General features: G+C 37.0%; 1 protein-coding gene across 1 annotated transcript in view; it reads right to left on the reverse strand.

Moving 5' to 3' along the window:
• Positions 1 to 21,559, reverse strand: part of AFG2A (AFG2 AAA ATPase homolog A) — a 350,811-nt gene that overhangs the window by 225,963 nt on the left and 103,289 nt on the right. Inside the window, exons 13-14 of the mRNA XM_069557480.1 lie at positions 13,435 to 13,488; positions 11,379 to 11,458 (exon numbers count right to left, since the gene is read on the reverse strand). Of these exons, the coding sequence (XP_069413581.1) occupies positions 11,379 to 11,458; positions 13,435 to 13,488 (134 nt within the window). The remainder of the gene's footprint in view (positions 1 to 11,378; positions 11,459 to 13,434; positions 13,489 to 21,559) is intronic.

A 21,559-nucleotide genomic window follows, 5' to 3' on the forward strand; every position in this document is an offset into this window, starting at 1 on the left:
AACATAATCCAACAAAAGGAAAATAAGGAAAATTAACATATGTAAGTTCAAACATTTTTCTCACAACAAGCTAAAAACTGAAGCAGAAAAAATGCTTATAAACGTGTCATTTTCTTAAATGCCACAGATCTAGAAATGGTGACAAGGAAAACTAAAATTTTACAGTGATTATAATAAATAAGTATATAATATAAAGTTTTACAAATCACTCCAATAAAATCTTCACTGATCAGTACTTATTGGGAAGGTTTCTTTGAATTTGGAAAAGAGCTAAGATGTGATACTTAGTGAAATCTTCCCTCATAGCTCAGTCGGTAAAAAATCTGCCTGCAATGTAGGAGACCCAGGTATGATCCCTGGGTTGGGAAGATCTCCTGGAGAAGAAAATGGCAACCCACTCTAGTATTCTTGCCTGGAGAATCCCATGGACAGAGGAGCCTGGCAGGCCACAGTCCATGCAGTCACAAGAGTTGGACACGACTTAACAACTAAACCACGATGATACTCAGTAAGCTTGTGTTCAATTGCCAGCTTTACCACTTTTCTTTTTGTGTAATCTTGTGTAAGAGATACTTCTCTGAGCCTCGGTTGTCTCAAACATGGAAAGACCCATAGCACTCTCAAAATTAAATAAAATGTATAAAAGATCTAGCATAATACTTAGTGCAAAGAAAAGATCAACAGATAATTATAATAATAATTCTTATAACTATTCTCACCACTGTACCTTGGTGACTGGCGATGTGTATAACCTTTTACAAGTTATTTTAACCAGTTAAACTGAAAAAGGAACGCGTGGCACATAAATGTTACTGAAATAAAACATGAACATGATGTATGATTAAAGATTTTCAGAAGTTAAAACAGGTCAGCAGATACATATTGTCAGTTCCTTACTTAGCTTTACTTAAAACATGGTAGAAAGTATAAAACTTCCTTAAACTTTTCCATGAAAACCACTAACATAATGCTAAGGTAAAAACTCAACTGCTTTTCGGCCTTTTGGCTAAGATTAAGTTTAAGATAACAACTACTCCTCTTGAGCCCTTCATAAGGATGCCCCCAAAAGTGAGCCTAATAAATAAACTAGTAAGAAATACTTTGTTTATACAAGATGTATTAGAAGGAAATTACTATACACTGTAATGAGACTTCTTCACATTTTAGTCTTAACTATATACTAGCTGTTCAAATGCAGTGAGACTTTGGCTCCTCAGAGTCCTCAAGGCACAATATATTTTGAATAGCAAAAATTTCCAGATAAGGAGATCTTTATACTGCTCAGATATTTTTATAATTTAAAAATGACTTTTTAAAAAATTGCAAACCTTCTAAAATGGGAAAAAACCAATATACTGTAAGACTGCTCAAATGTAGAAGTGCTTGAAACTGAATGAAAAGAAAATCTCCACATCCTTGGTTTCTCAGATTGATATCAAAAGAAGTTCTCATCATCTGTTACTTCTATCCTCTTTTTGAGTCTTCTAAATGAACCTTTTTTTTTTTGTGGGGGTTAGGAGGTGTAGGGGTATAGTGGGTAGGTGGATATTGATTCAGGATCTTCATTTATAATACTTTAAGTGTGATTATAGACACACAGGATTTGGAACCCAATGACTTGAATGCATGAGAAAAGACTCAATTTGATTCCCCTACACTGTGTGACTGAATGGCCTTCTGGCAGAGGGTAACACGGTGATCTCTCTACAAAATTAATTAGTATACTCAGGACGTCCATAGTCTTTCAAAATGTTTTCTCACTGTAGTTAAGTATCTATGTTGTCATCCTCTGTTAGATTTGAATACTGTTGCTATCAGCTACGTTGAAAAGAACATTTATCGTTTCTGTACCCTGAGCACAACTGACAAAGTTTTGAGTCCAGACTCACTTTTAGAGTTACTGTGTGCAAAAACTATTGAATTTTTTGAGAAAAACACAACAGTTAGCACTTCATTAATTCTTTTTGGAGCTCTTTGACAAGTGAATGTATTCCACAGCTTACAAATAATCTTTATAATAAGGATGATGATGCTTCTATGAAAATAATGCAAGTGACAGAACTCCAAAAGACTGTCTCGGTGTTTAATTTTAAAGTAAAATCAGTTCATAAATGACACTAACATATGGTGAAATCAGATTCTGCTAACCACCAGCTGATTGAACTTAAACTCTAGTTTCTGTAAGCCTACATTTCCTTATTCAAAAATTAAATGTCTGGCTGCTTCTCTGTTAGACACTGTGCTGGACACCTGAGGTAAGAGGATAAAGATGTTACCGTTCCCTTGAGGGTGTCTTAATTATTGACATATACGAATAAGGGAATTAAATTAGATAGTATACAGGTCCTTCTAGTTTCAAAATTCTGTTAGTTTCTGTTGGTAACATAGAACATCTAAGTTATTTAATTCATTCATTTCAATAAAAATATTAGCAATTCAGAAAGGTATTGATACCTCTAGTAGAATGCCTCTAAACAGAAAGGTATAATACTGGTCCAATTTGTTATTTATAGAGAAACTGGGAGCTATAATTAATGCTGAAGATGAGGTGAAGGGAATTCTTTGGATTCTCATTTCTCATGCTGCCTTTGCCCTTTATTTCCACAGATCATTGAGAACTAGTTGGAGAATAGCATAGTGAAAATGTTTTATGGACTGAGAAATATTCTTGGCTGACTTTCAAAGCTGCAGTAGGAAACAAAATCCATAAAACTGACATCCTAGGAAATGAAAACCAACTTCAAGTTTAAGAATAAATGTGTAATCACTAACATAATGAAATGATCTTAAAACTTTATTATCTGCTAGAGATAAAGGCAACACAACTATGGAAAAAAATGTTCAGCTACAGAAAGTACTAAAATTAGACTTTTCCAAGACATTAATTTTCTTTTCCCTTCAGGAGTCAAGCCCCTTTCCCAAATTACCCCCCTTCAAAAGTCACAGTGCCATGCACTGAAGAGACTTTATGACATCTTAAACAGGTCAAGAAACTACAGCCACAGTCTAAATCTGGCCAGCCAACTGTTTTTTATTCGATTACATATTCTCCGTAGCTCCTTTTGCATGGTAGCAAAAGAGGTGAATAGCTCCAACAGAAACTGTATGGCCAAAGAAAGCAAAAAATATTTATGAACTAGCCTGTTTCAGAAAACATTGCTAACCCTCATCTTCAAGAAATCTCACCACCATGATGTTAATATTACATTGATTTTATTTTTCAATAGTAAAAATTTCACAAAAATTATTATGTATTTCCTTTTAACTTCTTTAGTAAAATAAAATCCCCTATCGTCCCTTCATATGATCTTTAAATTATAGACCAACAGTTGATATATCCAATTTATATTTCAAAATTTTTTTCTAGTGTAATTTTCAAATGTCATAAAGAATCCCAAATGGCAGGCATCTGAATTTGTTTCTTATAATCTACCTCCCATACTTTCAAGGTCAATATTTAGGTGTGAAAAAGACCCAAGGAAGGATAGACAGACATATACTGCCCTGAACATAAGCATTACTTATGGTAATTTTCTTGCTGCATGCAAAAGGCAAGCAAATTTTCATTTTAAAACCAAGATAGCCACAGGAGACTTAACATGTCCTAGAACAACAAGAAATAAGTCCCAATTCCTAGTAAAATGCTGCATCAGGCCATCTCTCTAAGCAAAGTCTTACCTTTAATCCATTCTATAGTACTCAGCCACAATGCTTAGACAAAATGCAAAATACAAAATATTCATAGAAATCTGCTATACTTCATAAAACTCTTAAAATAAGAAATCAGTTACACATGTTCCATTTCTTCTTTTACTCTGCTTCTTTCAGCAGTTCTGTTTAATATTAAAAGTTCAACAATGTAAAAACTATGAGGTGATGAAGTATAAATTACAAAAAAACTGCATACCAGGAAATATGCAATGAATTTAGCAACTTGAAAGAGATATACAAAGTAATAATAGTTAAAAGTATTTAATAAGTTGTTATTGCTAGAGTTTCTTACATTAAAAAAACTCATTAAATATTTAGATACATGAAAAGTTTTACCATGATATGAACCTATCTTTTCTATCCCAAATCCTGAGAGTCTAAGAGGTAGTAGTATTATCATCCGATGAGCACTAAATTAGAGGACATGAGCTCTAGCCTTGTCTAGGCCACAAAGGAGTTATGCACTTCTTCTCTTAAATTCTAAGGGCTTCGATTCCATCTAAGAACTAAAAGATTGTACTAGATGATTTCTGTCAGACCTCTGAGAGAATGTGGTCCACTAGAGAAGGAAACGGCAAACCACTTCAGTATTCTTGCCTTGAGAACCCCATGTACAGTATGAAAAGGCAAAATGATAGGATACTGAAAGAGAACTCCCCAGGTCAGTAGGTGCCCAATATACTACTGGAGATCAATGGAGAAATAACTCCAGAAAGAATGAAGGGATGGAGCCAAAGCAAAAACTATACCCAGTTGTGAATGTGACTGGTAATAGAAGTAAGGTCCAATGCTGTGAAGAGCAATATTGCATAGGAACCTGGAATGTTAGGTCCCTGAATCAAGGCAAATTGGAAGTGGTCAAACGGGAGATGGCAAGAGTGAATGTCAACATTCTAGCAATCAGTGAACTAAAATGGACTGGAATGGGTGAATTTAACTCAGATGACCATTATATCTATTACTGTGGGCAGGATCCCTTAGAAGAAATGGAGTAGCCATCATGGTCGACAAAAGAGTCTGAAATGCAGTACTTGGATGCAATCTCAAAAAAGACAGATTGAACTCTGTTTGTTTCCAAGGTAAACCATTCAATATTACAGTAATCCAAGTCTGTGCCCCAACCAGTAACACTGAAGAAGCTGAAGTTGAACGGTTCTATGAAGACCTACAAGACCTTTTAGAACTAACACCCAAAAAAGATGTCCTTTTCATTATAGGGGACTGGAATGCAAAAGTAGGAAGTCAAGAAACACCTGGAGTAACAGGCAAGTTTGGCCTTGGAATATGGAATGAAGCAGGGCAAAGGCTAATAGAATTTTGCTAAACAAATGCATTGGTCACAGCAAACACCCACTTCCAACAACACAAGAGAAGACTCTACACATGGACATCACCAGATGGTCAACACCAAATCAGATTGATTGTATTCTTTGCAGCCAAAGATGGAGAAGCTCTATACAGTCAGCAAAAACAAGACCAGGAGCTGACTGTGGCTCAGATCATGAGCTTCTTATTGCCAAATTCAGACTTAATTGAAGAAAGTAGGGAAAACTGCTAGACCACTCAGGTATGACCTAAATCAAATCCCTTATGATTATACAGTAGAAGTGAGAAATAGATTTAAGGGACTAAATCTGATAGATAGAGTGCCTGATGAACTATGGAATGAGGTTCCTGAAACTGTACAGGAGACAGGGGTCAAGATCATCCCCATGGAAAAGAAATGCAAAAAAGCAAAATGGCTGTCTGGGGAGGCCATAGAAATAGCTATGAAAACAAGGGAAGTGAAAACCAAAGGAGAAAAGGAAAGATATAAGCATCTGAATGCAGAATTCCAAAGAATACCAAGAAGAGATAAGAAACCCTTCCTCAGCAATCAATGCTAAGAAATAGAGGAAAACAACAGAATGGGAAAGACTAGAGATCTCTTGAAGATTCGAGATACCAAGGGAACATTTCATGCAAAGATGGGCTCAATAAAGGACAGAAATGGCATGGACCTAACAGAAGCAGAAGATATTAAGAAGAGGTGGCAAGAATACATGGAAGAACTGGACAAAAATGATCTTCATAACCAAGATAATCACGATGGTGTGATCACTCATCTAGAGCCAGACATCCTGGAATGTGAAGTCAAGTGGGCCTTAGAGAGCATCACTACGAACAAAGCTAGTGGAGGTGATGGAATTCCAGTTGAGCTGTTTCAAATCCTCAAAGATGATGCTGTGAAAGTGCTGCACTCAATATGCCAGCAAATTGGGAAAACTCAGCAGTGGCCACAGGACTGGAAAAGGTCAGTTTTCATTCCAATCCCAAAGAAAGGCAACACCAAAGAATGCTCAAACTACTGCACAAATGAACTCATCTCACATAGTAGTAAAGCAATGCTCAAAATTCTCCAAGCCAGGCTTCAGCAATACGTGAACCGTGAACTTTCTGATGTTAAAGCTGGTTTTAGAAAAGGCAGAGGAAACAGAGATCAAATTGCCAAAATCCGCTGGATCATGGAAGAAGCAAGAGAGTTCCAGAAAAACATCTATTTCTGCTTTATTGACTATGCCAAAGCCTTGGACTGTGTGGATCACAATACACTGTGGAAAATTCTGAAAGAGATGGGAATACCAGACCACTTGACCTGCCTCTTGAGAAACCTGTATGCAGGTCAGGAAGCAACAGTGAGAACTGTACATGGAACAACAGACTGGTTCCAAATAGGAAAAGGAGTCCGTCAAGGCTGTATACTGTCACCCTGCTTATTGAACTTATATGCAGAGTATATCATGAGAAACGCTGGACTGGAAGAAACACAAGCTGGAATCAAGATTGCCGGGAGAAATATCAATCACCTCAGATATGCAGATGACACCACCCTTATGGCAGAAAGTGAAGAGGAACTAAAAAGCCTCTTGATGACAGTGAAAGAGGAGAGTGAAAAAGTTGGCTTAAAGCTCAACATTCAGAAAATGAAGATCATGGCATCTGGTCCCATCACTTCATGGGAAATAGAAGGGGAAACAGTGTCAGACTTCATCTTTTGGGGCTCTAAAATCACTGCAGATAGTGACTGCAGCCATGAAATTAAAAGACGCTTACTCCTTGGAAGAAAAGTTATGACCAACCTAGATAGCATATTGAAAATCAGAGACATTACTTTGCCAATAAAGGTCCATCTAGTCAAGGCTATGGTGTTTCCAGTGGTCATGTATGGATGCGAGAATTGGACTGTGAAGAAAGCTGAGCGCCAAAGAATTGATGCTTTTGAACTGTGGTGTTGGAGAAGACTCCTGAGAGTCCCTTGGACTGCAAGGAGATCCAACCAATCCATTCTAAAGGAGATCAGCCCTGGGATTTCTTTGGAAGGAATCATGCTAAAGCTGAAACTGCAGTACTTTGGCCACCTCATGCGAAGAGCTGCCTCGTTGGAAAAGACCCTGATGCTGGGAGGGATTGGGGGCAGGAGGAAAAGGGGACAACAGAGGATGAGATGGCTTGTTGGCATCACCGACTCAATGGACGTGAGTTTGAGTGAACTCTGGGAGATGGTGATAGACAGGGAGGCCTGGCGTGCTGCGACTGATGGGGTCGCAAAGAGTCGGACACGACTGAGCAACTGAACTGAACTGAACTAGACGATTTCTAAGAACTTTCTTAGCTACAAAATTTTATGATTGTATGAAATTTTAAATACCACCATGTGCATGCAGGCATGCTCAGTCATGCCAGACTCTTTGTGAACCCATAGACTACAGCCTGCCAGGCTCTTCTGTCCATGGAATTTTTCAGACAAGAATACTGGAGTGGGTCGCCATTGCCTCCTCTAGGGATCTTCCCAACCCAGGGATCAAACTCACGTCTACTATGTCTCCTGCATTGGTAGGTGGATCCTTTACCACTGAGCCACCTGGGAAGCCCAAATACTGCTATAAAATCACATTTAAAAATTTATAACCCTCGTTGAAAAGTGTCATTTACAGAATGATGCCTACAAAAATTTCTTCTATAGTGTTCAGTGTCATGAATTCACTCAAGTTACCTGAAATCTGGAAATACTGCAAAAGACGCTACCCCATTTCCTGACCATTACTCTAACAGTCAGAGCCCTTTTCAAAATGTTACTAAGCCTGGAATTTTCATTTTCAATGAAAGCTGGCTCAGAACTTATTTTTCCCCTGACCACTCCAAATGGAAATCAATTCAGGACTTTAAGTGCAGAAACAGCTATATAAGAAAACAGTTATTAATATCACAGATTCTCTAATACTTCACAGAATATATCAGTCAGCTTTTAACAGAACACTTAATCTTTTCATTTTTCCATATATTTAACCATCTCTTTAATACTCTAGTCATAGAACAATATATCAAGTATTTTTATATGGTAGCCTTAAGTTTTATAAATCATAATAGATCATCTTATTCTCCCATATAATGTCTTTCTTCTATTTCTTAAATACAAACTTTTTTCATATTTAAAATTTCGAAATCAGGATATTCCTTGGAATTGATTTCTCAATACCATTTCACAGTTTAGGGCTGCATTTTTCTTCAGTAATGGTATGTAAAATAATGGTATGTCTTACAACTAATAGCAAATCAGATTGCTGAAATGCCATAGTGCCTGTCACCTGTAGAATACTCTGATTTCCCAAATGCTTCAATATCCTCCACTACAATCTAATTCCTGTTGTAGGACTCATTTCTATCTCTATTACTGTATTTCTATTTATATGGAAATGATCATTTTGTAAGAATATCAATGCAGAAATTATGAGAAACAAGTTTTTTAAGCACTTACCAAATGCCAGGCACTACATAAAGCACTTTACATGTATTTAATTCCAACAACCTAAAATTTATTACTACTATCTCCATTTTACAAATGAAACTAAAGCTTAAAGAGGCTAAGGTAATTGCTGTAGGCCCTGTTCTCTGTTTTACCCCCATGCAAGCCTACTGCAGAAAGAGCACTCAATAAATATTTACTTAACAAGTGAATGAATGAATGCTGCAAAGGAGTCTTATACTCACAGGCTCACAAAGAGAACGTACAATAAATACAATCTTAAAGGTTAGTTAATTAACTACTTAGACATGCAATCCTGAGATCTGTGGTGTGACAGTCAAATAAAAAAAGTGGCTCAGAGTATCTGCTCTGGAGTCAAAATACTTAAATTCAAATTTCAGCTCTGCTACTTGTGATATATGATGTTGAATAAAGCAGTTATGGGCTAGATGCCTAAGTTTTCTCACCTGTAAACTGGAGATGAAAATAGGACCTACTCCTCCTGGGGTTGTGGTGATGATTAAACGTTAACATAAACAAAAGGCCATAACATGGTAAGTGAAATCCAAAGGGAGTGATGCTATTTGTAAGTTAAATTAATAAGATGGGCCTCTGCAGTCAGTGACTCTAACCTTCAGAAATATGTTTCTAGTTTCAAATTTCTAGTTCTTCTTGAAGTCTGGAATGACCAGGCAATTAATGCCAGCTACTGAGGATGATTCAGGATCCAGTGACTAGCTGGAACATCCGAGAAAGAGAAAGCTTTTCTAGGAATCTCTGGATTAGTCTAGTGGCCATTCCCTCAGTCAGAGGAGTCTGGGCCAAGAGAATATAGTATATGGGGAACCACCCTATATGCCTTCACCTCTGGGGACAGAACTGTTGCCTAAGACAAAACTGACTGATGATTTACTACCCAGAGTGCTCGCCCTTCCTGACTATAATCCTGAAAAAGGTAAAATTTTAAGCTAGCTGGGAGGCAGGGCAGAGTACTGGAGCCAACTGTACAATAACCTGCTTTAAATGCAGGGATCTGTAAAGCACTTAAAACAGTTTCTAAAATATGGTAAGCAGTAAATAAATGTTCCCCAATATTATTATTAGCTCAGGATAATTCAAATGTCTTCCCTACCTCAGTGCCTTTCTCCCTACCATATTATCCAACTTCCAAAGAGATATGCTACTTCAACAGCATTTTCAGTTTTCCCAAATATTACAGAGATCATTAAAGCACTTCACAAAGGGAATCTTACAACACTTCCTCCAACTCACAAAACGAAATCAGACAAAAAAATCTTATTCAGAACACCCATAATTTAAATGGGCATACAGAAAATGAGAAGTAAATATTAGGCTTACTTATTTTTGAAGTCCCACAGACACTTAAGTGGGGCAGAGGAAAGGAGACATTCATGGTTATAAGCAGACACTTTTGTGAGCATGAAATAAGATACTTTTATAAGTAGAAATCTCTCTTTCTGAAAGCACAAATATTTCTAAAGCTAAGCAAATGGTATGTCTATACTCTATTTACAATGTGCAGGTTGCAAACCTCAGTTTCATGGCCAATTTGAGTAAACTCAAATAGTCAAAATAATTGAATTAACACCCTGGATAGTATGGACTAGCATATATTGTAATTCATGGCTCAATTTGTTAAACATCTTACATGTGGAAGTCTAAATCGTGATAAGAACAAAGTTTTCTTAGGCACTATCTTTTCTGGATTAGTCATATGAGTTTGATCTGAATGTTATTATAGAAAATAAAAAAAATGAAAGCAATGCATAAAATTATAGAGAAAATTAATAGTTTATGGAATTTAAAAATTTTCCCCTGTTTTCCTATGTTTTCTATTTCTTTAACAATGCCTAAACCTGGTTTAGTATTTGGGGAATTTTATACTTTGCTATCTATCAACAGATGTGTTTTCCAATTTCTAGAAACTGTGTCCAATTCAAATGGCTAAAGAACAAAAACATATGTGTCGAGATTTTGTTTGTTTTAGTTTTCAGGTAATAGCATTCTAACTAGACAAAACAATAACTTTCTAGGCAATGTTGGCTCATTATACAATTACAGGGAAAAAACAATTGAAAACAGAGTATCATTCTATGCGATTCTTATGGCTATAAGAACCAAACTGATAAAGACTTAGTATAGCTAAAGTACAAGTGAAATTTTCTATTTGGACTATTAACATTACATTTCGTAGTCAGCCTTATCTTTGTTTTCAAAGCGTCAACTAACTTGACCAAAATTTTTCTGTGCGAAAGAAACTACATAGAATTTATTTGAATGAGTCACTATGGAAGGACTCACAATATGATGAAGACGGTTAGAGAAAATGATATCTAGAGGCTGCAAATTATTAACATCTCTAATACATATGCCAATTCCTCCTGAGCCAAAATGGCTACAAAACCAGGTTATTCCTAACAAGTATCTTGTCTGGTTTCTCACACTAGTATATTTCAAAGGCATTTTATGAGAATTCCGCTATATATTCCACCTACCATCTGGTTCATATTTAACAATGCTTCCCATCCTGTTCCTTTTTAGGCTCCCAAAACAGATGTCTCTGATGGCACATAAATGTGGCAGATCACCCTAATTCAGCAAACTTCTCTGGGTTCTTATTCTTCCCTTGCATCAAGGTGAACTTAAGCTATTTGTAACCTTTTGTTCCATCTTACCTCAGAAGTAATAAAGTGGTAATATGAAATAATTTTAAGGATATAAGAAAAAAAAAGTGACCTGAAAGTTTTCTTTTAAGCCAAATGTATTAATAATATTAAAATAAAATCTGTATAAAAAGTGCTAGTTACTCTACACTGTAGTTGCTAATATACAGTTATTAGCAGCAGTCTTAATTATTTCTTACCTGCCCCTTTCAACTGCTAAGGCATCAAGTTCATCAAAGAAAATAATGGAAGGAGCCACTGCTCTTGCCTTCCGGAAGATCTGGTGGAAAGAGTGCCACATTAGCTAAAGATCAGCAAACTTCAGAAAACTCTATCGCTAGTTTTAGTTTGAAAACTATTAGAACCAAATCAATTATGTACCAGTCAACCAGCTTAATCACTTTGTATACAACCTGTAACAGATGTATTCACACTTCATAATGGATGTAAAATACCTTCTATCATGGTGCTTACTTGCAAACAGACAAGACATCAATACATATTCTTAGAGGTGTGTAGGAGACAATTTGGCTTAAATAATCAGACGATCTCAGTTAAAATCCCGCCTCTGCCACTTAGTAACTGTGTGATTTTCAGTGGATAACTTTACTTCTCTAAACTTCAAGTTCCATATCTCTAAAAATGGAGATTATGATAAATGCCGGCCTCAAAAGTTTAAGAAACTGAATTTAAAAAGATGGCAACACATTTAGTATAATGCCTGGAACATGGTAACAGCTCAGTAAATGATAGTTATTATTAACTATCATACTGCTACTAAGTCACTTCAGTCATGTCCGACTCCATGCGACCCCATAGACGGCAGCCCACCAGGCTCCCCTGTCCCTGGGATTCTCCAGGCAAGAACACTGGAGTGGGTTGCCATTTCCTTCTCTAATCCATGAAAGTGAAAAGTGAAAGTGAAGTCGCTCAGTCATGTCCCACCCTCAGTGACCCCATGGATTGCAGCCTTTCAGGCTCCCCCGTCCATGGGATTTTCCAGGCAAGAGTACTGGAGTGGGGTGCCACTGCCTTCTCCGATGATCTATCATAAACACAAGTTTAAAAGAAAAATAATAATGTATAAAATCAGCCAAAGTTTAGAATATAAAATACCCATAAACCTAAAAGTCACATGCCTTGCTCATTTCTCTGAAGACTATATGGAAAAACATAGTTAAAACTTGGAAGAGAATAGGTTGGATAGACCAGAAGTCAATCAGGCTATCAAAATCAAAGACTGGCTTGGACAGCCATGGGGCAATATGCAGAAATGGGCTAGAAAAAGTCAGTACAGGCAGAAAGAAATTCAAATTTGTGTTAACTGGCACAAATTTGTGTGACCAGGCCCCCATTTGCTGGTCACAATTATGATGACCATAAAAATACACAACAGTTACCAAAACATTAGTATTAATAAGCACCACCTTTTTCATATTTTGAATCAAGAAAGGTGCTATCATTATCAGTTAATATTTTATATGGTCACTGTCATCTATATTTCAAAGAAACAAGAAGTAACTTAAAACTTTTTCTCAGATGCAAAACAAAGTATTCCAATCTCTAATACTCTTGGTTGGTACCCATACACTTCATAGACGGAGACAATCCATTCCACTGCTATTTATGTATTTTTGTCCTTGAACGGCATCTGAGAAGATACATGATGTCTATGTGAGGCAGCCCAGCCTTTGCTTAGGAGAGCCAAAACTTATGGTCAAACTGCTATAGTTTACCCCACTTCAGTTCCTTGATTTTGCATGAATTTCCCAATTGTGCAGCTTCAGCAATATGAAGTAATCAGTAGGCCAATCACTAACTTTAAGAGAGAGAAGGAGGATGCATTTTCTAAATCACTAGTCAAAGGTAAAGTAAAGGTAGAGTACATTGAAATTTTCATATACTAATAAGCTTCTCTGATTTAAAGGACTACCTGGTTTAAAGTCTCATGTTAACATCATGTGTTAGTTGTTAAGTATAAACATATCCTTTTTTTTTTAAATGAGATGCTGACAGTTGCTAAAAAATATATTTGCTAAAACTAGAGGCTAGAAATATTATGATGTTTAAAAACAAAGACTATGTATTGTAGATAATCAAAATTACATTTAAAAATAATATTTGCCTGAAGAAAAAAAATATACCACTAGAATTTAGATTTGGAAATTCTAAATCTGTAACCCCATACAAAATGGAAACTAGAGGACAGAAGTGTGGTTCTCTTATGCAGAGTTCCACTTTAAGGCAAAATCTTACCTCTCTAACTGCTCTTTCAGATTCACCAACATACTTGTTCATTAACTCAGGCCCCTGCATGAAAAGAAAACAACTGTTCAGCATCTTTATAAACCCAGTCACATGATTATGTCTAATAAAAGAGAAAATACACACATAAAAGAAAAAGAGGAAAAAAAAACCAAAAATCTGCTTTTCGTTAAATTAGTTCCTCTTGCATGCTTGTTTTTATTGGGTGTTATTTATGCTTCAAAAATTAAAACCATTTTGTATTCTAAAAATTGCACATCAGTATACAGTTCAGTTCAGTCGCTCAGTCGTGTCCGACTCTTTGCAACCCCGTGAATTGCAGCACGCCAGGCCTCCCTGTCCATCACCAACTCCCAGAGTTCACTCAGATTCACGTCCATCGAGTCAGTGATGCCATTCAGCCATCTCATCTTCTGTCGTTCCTTTCTCCTCCTGCCCCCAGTCCCTCCCAGTATCAAAGTCTTTTCCAATGAGTCAACTCTTCGCATGAGGTGGCCAAAGTACTGGAGTTTCAGCTTCAGCATCATTCCTTCTAAAGAAATTCCAGGGCTGATCTCCTTCAGAATGGACTGGTTGGATCTCCTTGCAGTCCAAGAAGGGACTCTCAAGAGTCTTCTCCAACACCACAGTTCAAAAGCATCAATTCTTCGGCGCTCAGCCTTCTTCACAGTCCAACTCTCACATCCATACATGACTACTGGAAAAACCATAGCCTTGACTAGACGGACCTTAGTCAGCAAAGTCATGTCTCTGCTTTTGAACAGTATCTGTGACGAAACATGATAGTTAAACATCTTATTCATCATCCACCCACACATCCATCCATACTTTTACTATGTATCAAACATGGTGCTAGACACTGAAGACAGAACAGCCTAGTACTAGAGCAGCATGGCTATCTGACAAGAAGCAAGATCTCAGGGCTATTCTTTTTATGACTCTATGATAATTCTCAAAAAAAGGAATGGGAATCATGTAATCAATGACATTATCTGAGTGTTTCCAATATAAATGCTGCTCTCCAGCTCCTTGGTCTCATTTGACTTGGCCATGTAGACACTGACTCTACGGATCTGCAGGGCCAAATGAGCTCTTCTCAGCCACTCTTCCAGTCAAAGCAGATAATTTCTATAGTCAAAATCTTAGGACCACCAACATTGCTAAGCGTCACTCAGAGTATCACACTGGGACAATGACAATGACTCTTGTTATCCTCCAAAGTGTCTATTCACTTAGCCTCTGTCTATATCTCCCTTCAGATATCTGCTACTAGGCACTTCATCCAGTTGATGATAAATCTCCATTCTCTTCTGTGTTCAGCTGTTTTAGAAGGGATAACAAGAATGAAAGGTATGGTCTTCCAGTAATAAAATTCTACCAACTTTTACTAACTGGCCATCAACAGAACAATCTTCAGAAAAGTGGATGGATTCCCAGTGATTATCCTGCTTATCTCTGATTCAGAGATGCACTTTTTTTCAACATTCAACATTTCTGAACAGTAAGACTTTTCTTTCTTAAGTACCTAAAATATTATATTAATATATAATATGAAATGGTAGGCTTTCTTTTTCATCACATTTACTTTCTCATGCTATAGAGTCATAATATCACAAGAAGCCATGGTATTAAATAATAATAATAATAATAATACTGTCCTGAGAACCACAACTATTCCCTTCAGATTTGGTATAAAGTTTGTCCAACAAATGCCAGATGTCTTTCTTGGCTATGCAAACTTTCTTTCATTGTGCTTTCCAGCATTTGGCTTCTACTGATACCCGTCCTGACACAACTCCAGATACAGTATGTGTGCTTTTCTCTCTATACATGCTTGTGCAGTTGCACACACACTCATGTGCACACACACACATCTTATTTTGAATAAGATTTATGTTCTATCCCATGCAAATTATGGGTCTTGATAATTTAGGTGATGTAACTAGACACTGACCTGAATATTTCCTAAACAATTTACACAACTCACATAAAAATCAGACTGACTGAAGCACATGGACATTCCCTAGCAGAATGTCAACTAATGCTACAAATTGGTATGGGTAATACTTAGCTTCAGTTAAGACACCGTATTACAAAGAAAATTACTGGTATGGCATGGCAAGTACTAGTACTGAAGCATGATTAGCTGCCACTGAAAACACACAAAAGGAACCACTTAAGAGTCAAGAATGCTCCCAGAGAAAGTAATATTTCAGGTGAGTCTATAGTTGACTTATTACCCTCAAAAATATGAAATACATCAAGTGTGCTAAGTCACTTCAGGTATGTCCTACTCTGTGAGACCCCCATGGACTGTAGCCTGCCAGACTCCTCTTTTCACAGGATTCTCTAGGCAAGAATATTGGACTGGGTTGCCATCAAGACCCAGAAATAAATCCAAAAGGTCTGTGGTGAGCTATATTAGATATTATTATATGTACTTAAACTGCAGAATAACTCTTAGGGTGTTAACTCAAGAGTTCATTGGCTTTTCAGTTATACACAAGACTAATAAACTTGAGTTTGAACTGACCTAAGAGTTTAGAACAGGTAGAGCTTAGGGGGCAGAAAGAATGCAGCAAAAGTTAAGGCTACTTAAAGTGGGAGGCAGGGCCATGTCAAAAACAAGTGTAAATTTTATCCTGCAAGCAATGGGAAGAATCTGAGGGGAGTTAACTGATAATAGGGATATCATGGAAAGATGACTCTAGCCACAATATAAAGGATGGTTTGAAGAAACATATGAGACCATAAATAGAGACAGCAGTTATGAAATTCCTAAGACATTAGCAAGAAATGATGAGGCACAGGTTTAAGGTAAAACAGTGGAATGGAAATGAGGGGAGAACTACATAAACTATTTAAAAAGGTAAAATCAGCTTAATTTGTTAGGAGTAGCAAGATGGGAAAGTGAAAAAGAAATATAAAATATTAACTCAAATTTAAATTATATATTGCTAATGTTCACAATGATTTAATTCATAAAGGAAAGAAGGATGCCCAATATATTCAGTGTAACAACTCTCAGAAATGTATCTCATTAAAAAATATCACCCAAAATGATTAAAGTTAAAAACTCTTAGTTATAAACATAAGTGCTAACATTTACTGAACATTTCTTATGTGCCATGAACTCTTCTAAGCACTTTAAGTATACTGAGTCATGTAAAATGACAAAGAAATGCAAAGCTACTAGGATGACTTTCCATCTGTAAGTAAAATAAAGATCCACACAAAATCAAAGGCAGGAAAGATCAGAAACAAATGTTTAGCACCTTATTTCCTTGTTGAAATACAGTTGCACTCAAAGTGAAAGTGAAGTCGCTCAGCTGTGTCCCACTCTTTGCAACCCCATGGACTGTAGCCCACCAGGCTCCTCGGTCCATGGGATTCTCCAGGCAAGAATACTGGAGTGGGTTGCCATTTCCTTCTCCAGGGGATCTTCCCTACCGAGGGATCAAACCCAGGTCTCCCACACTGCAGGCAGACGCTTTAACCTCTGAGCCACCAGGGAAGCCCAGTTGCACTGAATCATTCGTTTTTTCATTCAAGGACTATTTATTAAGTGCCTACAGTGAGTTTATGGTTTAAAAGATTACTAACATAATCTTATTCTTAAAATATAATAATAATTATATTCTTATAAATTAAAACTATAGTGAGAAGAAAATATCACAACTAGATAGAGAATGCTATGAAGAGAAACAGAAAACGAAGATTTCTTCTAGGTAAAGGAATCAAGGAATAATTTTGAATAGCAATGAGATCAGAAAGAAGGTGTTAATAAACTAGAATAGAAAACTAAAAGCTACCATAAAGGAAACAGCCAGAATGCAGACATAAAATATCTGGAAGCAATGGAGTTCATCATCAGAAAACAGGTTTTGGGGCAACATGTTGGGAATAACCAGGCAAAAAGAGCAATGCCACAAGGGGCAGAGAGCAGACAGTGCAGATAGAGTCTATGAGTCCTAGGTGGAAGAATTGGTGGGGGTGGAGGTGGGGCCCACGGAGGAACATCAGTGCAGGGCTGAGTGGTGTCACCTAGCATGAGATGTCAGAGACCAAGAGAGGTATGGAGAACTGTCCACAGAGCGGAGGCTTGCCATAAGGTAATAGAGCTTGGTTTCTAAATTTCCTATCCAAAGGTATGTAAACTGCTTTAAGAATCTTATACATAAAGTGGTATAGTAATATTTGTAGGTAGATTGCAAATTAAATATGCATACTCTAAATTCTAGAACAAATATCTTTTAAAAGGTAAAACCAAGTGGTTGAGCTATCAAGAAAACAGGGGAGATAAACTAAAATACTAAAATAAACTAATCCAAAACTCGGTGGGGAAAGGGAGGAAATAAAAACAGATCAGACAAATGAACAAAATTACGGGCACTGACAGTCTTTCAAACCATAAACATGTCTAATGAAAGGAAGACAAATTTTTAGTATTTTTTATAAGACCTCCACAATGGGTGCTTCAAAAATACTGCAACAGGATAACGTGGTAACAAGTACATAGTTTAGAACATGTGGGGATCAGGGCAAAATAGTCAAGGATAAGAATTAGAAAAGGATAGAAAGAATAACTCAAAGTTCAGGTGGACAAAATCAAGCTTCTCCAAAGATACTACCAGTCAGTGGGTTATCTGATAGCATCAATACAGAAATCCTTAAGAAATGAAAGGGCATTTTATCTTTCTGCCTGATTTTTTTGAGTAATAGAAAATGTAGCATAAATAAATTTTATATAACATTAACAAGGCTAATTATAATGTTCTCCTCCCCCAACAAAGAAAACTTTCAGCTACTTCTTTGTCTAGCTTCCTCTTATCTTTAAAAAAAACTTTTCAAATTATTTCAGAGTAACAGATTATGCCTACTATAAAAATCTATATTAGGCTAATTAAGGGGCAGATATCCATGAAAAGCGTAACTGTGATATATTACAAAATATTATTTAATATTTAAAAGTACTTCTACATCTGACTGAAATCTACCAACAACCAAGCAATGCATAAACTATCTGGAAACAAAGTTATTAGGAAAACTTGCTTGGGACAGTGCTTTTGATGACTGAATGTTATTTATATTTAGTGTATCACTAAGCACACTGTACTTAAAACAATCTCCAAGCAATCATGTTTACACAAAAGAACGTTTTTTAAGCTAATTCAAAAGTACTACAGAGACCTCATCACCAATGATTTAATTATCTTAATTTCTAATTCCCAGATGGGACTAGTGGTAAAGAACCTGCCTGCCAATGCAGGAGACATAAGAGACACATGTTTGATCCCTGGGTCGGGAAGATCCCCTGGAGTAGGGCATGGCAACCCACTCCAGCATTCTTGCCTGGAGAATCTGATGGACAGAGGAGCCTGGCAGGCTATAGTCCACAGAATCACAAAAAAGTTGGACACAACTAAGCACACACACATACGCTCATACTAAATAATACTGTGTGCTTTCTATGGTACACATATGTATGTAAATGCACAAAGGAAAATTTGAAATGATACACACCATACTGAGAAAAATGGGTTTAATCCCTGGGTCAGGAAGATCCCCTGAAGAAGGGCATGGTGACCCACTCAAGTATTCTTGCCTGGAAAATGCCATGGACAGAGGAGCCTGGCGGGCTACAGTCCATGGCTTAGCAATGAGTCGGACACAACTGAAGCAACTTAGCATGAAGTAGCTCAAAATAACTTTAACTTGAATAAAGACAAACAATGACACATTAATAATACTGAAACACAATGCTCTCACTTTTTAAAGGATAAAGAAATAATAACTGAATACCAATCGAATTTAACAAGCTTGTTTTTAGATACAGGTTAGACTATATAACAGAAACACAAAACTGAGACTACATAACAGAAATATAAAACTTAAATTAATGAAATCCATCTCACAACTATCAGTGACATAAACTTGGAGGTATTTTCTCCAAGAGTAGAGAGATACTAATGTTTTGCCCAATTCTCAAAAGTCATGAAACAGTTGTAATTTTCCCCGTTTATCATTAAGGTCATTTTCCACAGTTACAGCTGGTATGACCATGTTTACATTCCTGCAGTGCAGGACAAAACAAGGTCTGTACATTCATAATATATCATATAAATTACACTTTAACTGAAAAGGGACTACATTAAGAAAGTAAACAACAACAAAAAAAACAGAGCCCATCCAATAAGACAAGTTTGGATTTTTGTTGGGGAGTGTTTGGAGCAGGGGAGAGAGAGGAAGGGATAAGAAAACTTTATGCCAATTTCATTTAGTTTAGGGTGAATGATTAGGCAAGTGTGAAATTGCCAACATCCGTTGGATCATAGAAAAAGCTACAGAATTTCAAAAAAACTACTTCTGCTTCACTGACTACACTAAAGCCTTTGACTGTGGATCACAACAAACTGTGGAAAATTCTTAAAAGAGATGGGAACACCAGACCACCTGACCTTCCCCCTGAGAAACATGTATGCAGGTCAAGAAGCAACAGTTAGAATTGGACATGAACAACATTATTTCAAACTTAGGAAAGAAATACATCAAGGCTGCATATTGAAACCCTGCTTATTTAACATATATGCAGAGTACATCATGCTAAATGCCAGGCTGGATGAAGCACAGGCTAGGAGAAGTATCAATAACCTGAGATATGCAGATGACACCACCCTTATGACACCACCACTTTAGCAAATATGAACTAAAGAGTCTCTTGATGAAGATGAAAGAGGAGAGTAAAAAAGCTGGCTTAAAACTCAACATTCAGAAAACTAAGATCATGGCATTAGGTCCTAATACTTCAGGGCAAATAGATGGGGAAACAATGGAAACAGGGACAGACTTTCTTTTCTCGGGCTCCAGAATCACTGCAGATGGTGACTGTAATCATGAATAAAAGATGCCTGCTCCTTGGAAGAAAAGCTGTGACAAACCTGCTGCTGCTGCTGCTAAGTTGCTTCAGTTGTGTCCGACTCTGTGCGACCCCATAGACAGCAGCCAACCAGGCTCCGCCATCCCTGGGGTTCTCTAGGCAAGAACACTGGAGTGGGTTGCCATTGCCTTCTCCAGTGACCAACCTAGACAGCATATTAAAAAGCAGAGACATTACTTTGCCGACAAAGTTCCATCTAGTCAAATTTATGGTTTTACCAATAGTCATGTATGGATATGAGAGTTGGACCATAAAGAAGGCTGAGTGCTAAAGAACTAACGCTTTTGAACCATGGTGTTGAAGACTCTTGAAGAGTCCCTTGGACTGCAAGGAGATCAAACACAGTCAATCCTAAAGGCAATCAATCCTGAATATTCATTGGAAGGACTGAGGCTAAGGTTGAAGCTCCAATACTTTGGCCACCTGATGCAAAGGGCTGACTCATTAGAAAAGACCCTCATGGCTGAGAAAGATTGAAGGCAGGACCAGAAGGAGATGACAGAGGATAAGATGGTTGGATGGCATCACCGACTCTATGGACATGAGTCTGAACAGGCTCCAGAAGTTGGTGATGGACAGGGAAGCCTGGCATGCTGCAGTCCATGGGATCACAAAGAGTCGGGTATGACTGAGTGACTAAACTGAACTGACCTAGTGAAAATAAGAAAGAAAACTGCAGGTGTCACTATTATTTTTAATCATTATCACACAAACTCTGTATTACTGTTATTGTTCTTACAGCAACTCTCCATAAAAGTCAATAGCGTAACATAAAATAGTAATCCAGTGAAGCCATTTTTTTAAGTAAGCAATATACTTAATGCATATATACCACCTTTTAATTATCTGGCTTTAACTAAAGGAAAGTAGTTAGATAACTTGGAGAAATGATAACTGATCTCCATAGAGCTGACTCTAAAAAGATGACTTGAATATCAGTGCTGGAACAAGACTATGATCATTTCATGATATGAGAATACAATATGCTGCTACTGATAACAGAAAGATTAATTTGTTTTAAAAATCTGATGTACAAGCAAACAGACAATAAATACTTTGTTGAAAATGTGAAAATACAGCCTATAGCCTTAACCAGTGAAGGGTCATTCCATTACTACCTAGAAGTAGGCTACAGAAAACTCTGTGGGTAAGAAAGAGTGCTTTTTTCCTCCAAAAGCA

This window comes from Ovis canadensis, chromosome 17 (assembly GCF_042477335.2).
Source record: "Ovis canadensis isolate MfBH-ARS-UI-01 breed Bighorn chromosome 17, ARS-UI_OviCan_v2, whole genome shotgun sequence".
NCBI classification, from domain to species: domain Eukaryota; kingdom Metazoa; phylum Chordata; class Mammalia; order Artiodactyla; family Bovidae; genus Ovis; species Ovis canadensis.